This window comes from Crinia signifera, chromosome 2 (genome assembly GCF_055691185.1).
Source record: "Crinia signifera chromosome 2, ASM5569118v1, whole genome shotgun sequence".
Taxonomy (NCBI): domain Eukaryota; kingdom Metazoa; phylum Chordata; class Amphibia; order Anura; family Myobatrachidae; genus Crinia; species Crinia signifera.
In genome coordinates this window covers 3,075,089-3,081,088 of record NC_139218.1, presented here as the reverse complement: position 1 = coordinate 3,081,088, position 6,000 = coordinate 3,075,089, and the positions used below count along the sequence as shown (strand labels likewise).

At 55.2% G+C, this 6,000-nt stretch overlaps 1 protein-coding gene across 4 annotated transcripts in view; it reads right to left on the bottom strand.

The window, feature by feature from the left end:
• SLC22A15 (solute carrier family 22 member 15) overlaps positions 1-6,000 on the bottom strand; it is a 56,454-nt gene that overhangs the window by 2,583 nt on the left and 47,871 nt on the right. For all 4 annotated transcript variants that reach the window (XM_083171451.1, XM_083171455.1, XM_083171453.1 and 1 more), the window contains 2 exons: positions 5,667-5,752; positions 950-1,064 (listed from right to left, as the gene is read on the bottom strand). In XM_083171451.1, coding sequence (XP_083027577.1) covers positions 950-1,064; positions 5,667-5,752 — 201 coding nt within the window. The remainder of the gene's footprint in view (positions 1-949; positions 1,065-5,666; positions 5,753-6,000) is intronic.

The window sequence follows — 6,000 nt, the reverse complement described above, 5'->3', positions numbered from 1 at the left end:
TGAAGCAGGAGGGGACACGACAAGATCTATTAAGATCTTGCCGCCGGAGTGGGGGAGCGCTAACTCCCCCCTCCGGCGATGCCCCTCCTGGAGACAGCGCATCAGTTAATACTGATGTGCCGTCTCCTTTTCCCCCGGCCGGCCGCACTGGGCATGCGCGGGATCTCGCTAGTCTCGCGAGATCCCAGCGCAGCTCAGCGCCAGCAGCAGGGACAGAGCTGTCCCTGCTGTTAGGTATAGGGCATCGCCGCCTGCAGCTGGTGAAGTCGACAGCTGCAGGCGGCGGAACGGTCAGCGATGCTGACCATTCATAAATCTGGCAGGAGGCAGGGGCGCAGTGCAAAATATCGCCCCTGCGCTATGCTTCCTGCCCCACACCGCCGGCGTTAGAGTAAATGCTCGGCGGGTGTGATAGATCAGGGGAAGCGCTATCCCCTGCTATAACGCACGGGGATAGCGCAGATTCCCCTGATCGCCATATAATAAATCTACCCCTGAGCACCTCCATAACACCATGCTGCACTGCAGGGGGGCAGATGTAACATGTGCAGAGATGTGGGCTACATGCAGAAGCAGCCAGTAACTGAGCACCTGGTAACACTGTGCGGCACTGCAGGGGGGCAGATGTAACATGTGCAGAGTTAGGTGTGGGAGGGGCGTGTCCTAGCTCAGAGCTACATTGCAGTGTGAGAATAACGCTGCCCAGCATGTGTGGGCTACAGGGCAGAAGCAGCCGGCAACTGAGCACCTCCATAACACCATGCTGCACTGCAGGGGGGCAGATGTAACATGTGCAGAGTGTTAGGCGTGGGAGGGGCGTGTCCTAGCTCAGAGATACATTGTGGGCTACATGCACAAGCAGTCAGTATTTACCCTGCATAGATATATTATACCACATTATCTCTGTGACAGGTTCCTATATTATATAGGTAGATGAGACATAACGCACCTGACAAATGTGGGGTACAGCTCGGACGTGTATATATACACTATGTTGAAGGACGCACTGATACAGAGCTTCCCAACCAGAGACAGGATCTGACTGGATATCAGCGAGACGTGATCTGGGGAAGAAAAGACAACGGGAAGGTAAAGATACAGCGGGGGTGTAATACAGGGTACAGCAGGGGTACAGGGTACAGGAGGAGACCGAAGAATTGGGTGGGGGGGGGGAGGTGTAATAGAGGGTACAGAGGGAGTACAGGGTACAGCATACAGCGTGGGGGGGTACAGAAGGAGATGTAAGGAGTACAGGAGGATGGGGGGTGTAATACAGGGTACAGCAGGGGGTACAGGAGGAGATACAGTGCATATTGGGGTAACCAGGATGTGTGTTGGGGGTATAGTGGGGGTACAGTGTGCACTGTGGTAACAGGGACGTGTGGAGGGGTACAGCGCATGTTGGGGTAACAGGGACAGGGGTATACAGTGCGTATTGTGATAACAGGGACATGTGGGGGGGTACACTGAGTATTGGGGTAACAGGGACATGTGGGGGGGGGTACAGCGCATATTGGGGTAACAGGAGTATAGTGCGTATTGTGATAACAGGGACATGTGGGGGGGGTATAGTGGGGGGTACAATGAGTATTGGGGTAACAGGGACGTGTGGGGGTACAGTGCGTATTGGGGTAACAGGGACATGTGGGGGGGGGGGTATAGTGGGGGTACAATGAGTATTGGGGTAACAGGGGACGTGTGGGGGTACAGTGCGTATTGGGGTAACAGGGACAAGTGGGGGGGTTACAGTGTGTATTGGGGTAACAGGGACATGTGGGGGGGGGTATATGTGGGGGGTTACAGTGTGTATTAGGGTAACATGGACATGTGGGGGTACAGTGAGTATTGGGGTTAACAGGGACATGTGGGGGGGGGGGTATAGTGAGTATTGAGGTAACAGGGATGTGTAGGGGGTACAGTGCGTATTAGGATAACAGGGACGTGTGAGGGTACAGTGCGTATTGGGGTGACAGGGACATGTGGGGGGTACAGTGCATATTGGGGTAACAGGGACATGTGGGGGGGGGGGTATAGTGGGGGGTTACAGTGTGTATTAGGGTAACAGGGACATGTGGGGGTACAGTGAGTATTGGGGTTAACAGGACATGTGGGGGTACAGTGAGTATTGGGGTAACAGGGACATGTGGGGGGGTTATAGTGAGTATTGAGGTAACAGGGATGTGTAGGGGGTACAGTGCGTATTAGGATAACAGGGACGTGTGGGGGTACAGTGCGTATTAGGATAACAGGGACGTGTGGGGGTACAGTGCGTATTGGGGTGACAGGGACATGTGGGGGGTACAGTGCGTATTGGGGTAACAGGGACATGTGGGGGGGTATAGTGAGTATTGAGGTAACAGGGATGTGTAGGGGGTACAGTGCGTATTAGGATAACAGGGACGTGTGGGGGTACAGTGCGTATTAGGGATAACAGGGACGTGTGGGGGGTACAGTGCGTATTGGGATAACAGGGACGTGTGGGGGTACAGTGCGTATTGGGGTGACAGGACATGTGGGGGGGGGGTACAGTGCGTATTGGGGTAACAGGGACATGTGGGGGGGTATAGTGGGGGGTACCGTGTGTATTAGGGTAACATGGACATGTGGGGGTACAGTGAGTATTGGGGTTAACAGGGACATGTGGGGGGGTATAGTGAGTATTGAGGTAACAGGGATGTGTAGGGGGTACAGTGCGTATTAGGATAACAGGGACGTGTGAGGGTACAGTGCGTATTGGGGTGACAGGGACATGTGGGGGGTACAGTGCGTATTGGGGTAACAGGGACATGTGGGGGGGGTATAGTGGGGGGGTTACAGTGTGTATTAGGGTAACAGGGACATGTGGGGGTACAGTGAGTATTGGGGTAACAGGGACATGTGGGGGTACAGTGCGTATTGGGGTGACAGGGACATGTGGGGGGTACAGTGCGTATTGGGGTAACAGGGACATGTGGGGGGGTATAGTGAGTATTGAGGTAACAGGGATGTGTAGGGGGTACAGTGCGTATTAGGATAACAGGGACGTGTGGGGGTACAGTGCGTATTAGGATAACAGGGACGTGTGGGGGGTACAGTGCGTATTGGGATAACAGGGACGTGTGGGGGTACAGTGCGTATTGGGGTGACAGGGACATGTGGGGGGGGGTACAGTGCGTATTGGGGTAACAGGGACATGTGGGGGGGTATAGTGGGGGGTACCGTGTGTATTAGGGTAACATGGACATGTGGGGTACAGTGAGTATTGGGGTTAACAGGGACATGTGGGGGGGTATAGTGAGTATTGAGGTAACAGGGATGTGTAGGGGTACAGTGCGTATTAGGATAACAGGGACGTGTGAGGGTACAGTGCGTATTGGGGTGACAGGGGACATGTGGGGGGTACAGTGCGTATTGGGGTAACAGGACATGTGGGGGGGGGTATAGTGGGGGTTACAGTGTGTATTAGGGTAACAGGGACATGTGGGGGTACAGTGAGTATTGGGGTAACAGGGACATGTGGGGGTACAGTGAGTATTGGGGTAACAGGGACATGTGGGGGTACAGTGAGTATTGGGGTAACAGGGACATGTGGGGGGTACAGTGCGTATTGGGGTAACAGGGACATGTGGGGGGGGGTATAGTGGGGGGTTACAGTGTGTATTAGGGTAACAGGGACATGTGGGGGTACAGTGAGTATTGGGGTAACAGGGACATGTGGGGGTACAGTGAGTATTGGGGTAACAGGGACATGTGGGGGTACAGTGAGTATTGGGGTAACAGGGACATGTGGGGGGGTATAGTGAGTATTGAGGTAACAGGGATGTGTAGGGGGTACAGTGCGTATTAGGATAACAGGGACGTGTGGGGGTACAGTGCGTATTGGGGTGACAGGGACATGTGGGGGTACAGTGCGTATTGGGGTAACAGGGACATGTGGGGGGGGTATAGTGGGGGGTTACAGTGTGTATTAGGGTAACAGGGACATGTGGGGGTACAGTGAGTATTGGGGTTAACAGGGACATGTGGGGGTACAGTGAGTATTGGGGTAACAGGGACATGTGGGGGTACAGTGAGTATTGGGGTAACCGGGACATGTTTGGGGGGTATAGTGAGTATTGAGGTAACAGGGATGTGTAGGGGGTACAGTGCGTATTAGGATAACAGGGACGTGTGGGGGTACAGTGCGTATTGGGGTGAACAGGGACATGTGGGGGGGTATAGTGCGTATTGGGGTAACAGGGACATGTGGGGGGGGGAGTATAGTGGGGGGTACAGTGCGTATTAGGGTAACAGGGGCGTGTGGGGGGTACAGTGCGTATTGGGGTAACAGGGACATGTGGGGGGGGTATAGTGGGGGTGCAGTGCGTATTGGGGTAACAGGGACATGTACAGGCGTTACCTCTCGCCCTCGGGAAGTACATGATGAGGAGACAGGGACGTGTGTGGGGGGGTGCAGTGCGTATTAGGGTAACAGGGACATGTGGGGGGGGGGTACAGTGGGGGGTGCAGTGCGTATTAGGGTAACAGGGACATGTACAGGCGTTACCTCTCGCCCTCGGGAAGTACATGATGATGAGACAGGGACGTGTGGAGGGGGTACAGTGTGTATTGGGGTAACAGGGACATGTGGGGGGGGGGTGGGAGTATAGTGGGGGGTACAGTGTGTATTGGGGTAACAGGGACATGTACAGGCGTTACCCCTCGCCTCGGGAAGTACATGATGATGAGACAGGGACGTGTGGAGGGGGTGCAGTGTGTATTGGGGTAACAGGGACATGTGGGGGGGGGAGTATAGTGGGGGTACAGTGTGTATTGGGGTAACAGGGACATGTACAGGCGTTACCTCTCGCCCTCGGGAAGTACATGATGATGAGACAGGGACGTGTGTGGGGGTGCAGTGTGTATTGGGGTAACAGGGACATGTACAGGCGTTACCTCTCGCCCTCGGGAAGTACATGATGATGAGACAGGGACGTGTGTGGGGGGTGCAGTGTGTATTGGGGTAACAGGGACATGTATAGGCGTTACCTCTCTCCCTCGGGAAGTACATGGTGATGAGACAGGGACATGTGTGGGGGGGTGCAGTGCGTATTGGGGTAACAGGGACATGTACAGCGTTACCTCTCGCCCTCGGGAAGTACATGGTGATGAGACAGGGACATGTGTGGGGGGGGTGCAGTGCGTATTGGGGTAACAGGGACATGTACAGGCGTTACCTCTCGCCCTCAGGAAGTACATGATGATGAGACAGGGGACGTGTGGGGGGGGGTGCAGTGTGTATTGGGGTAACAGGGACATGTGGGGGGGGGGAGTATAGTGGGGGGGTACAGTGCGTATTAGGGTAACAGGGACGTGTGGAGGGGGTGCAGTGTGTATTGGGGTAACAGGGACATGTACAGGCGTTACCTCTCTCCCTCGGGAAGTACATGGTGATGAGACAGGGACATGTGTGGGGGGGTGCAGTGCGTATTGGGGTAACAGGGACATGTACAGGCGTTACCTCTCGCCCTCGGGAAGTACATGATGATGAGACAGGGACGTGTGGGGGGGGGTGCAGTGTGTATTGGGGTAACAGGGACATGTGGGGGGGGGAGTATAGTGGGGGGTACAGTGCGTATTAGGGTAACAGGGACGTGTGGAGGGGGTGCAGTGTGTATTGGGGTAACAGGGACATGTACAGGCGTTACCTCTCTCCCTCAGGAAGTACATGATGATGAGACAGGCGACTCCACCAACACCGAGAAAGGCGCAGAGCGATCTCCTCCGGCCAACGCTGTAACAGAAGAACATGAAGTCATCCACCTCTGTGACTGTACCAGGGGGGTCTCTGCCCATTGCAGGGGTGTGTGGCATGAGTTTGTGCCCTCGGTGGCTAAGCCAACTGCATGCTGGGATAGAACGCACCTACAGGTGGGCGGGGCTTGTCACAGGTGCTCGCTGACCCCCATCCTATCTCCAGGACGGCAGAGAGAACAGACCTCCCCGATCCACATGGTGACCCAGCCGTACCACAGGGAACAT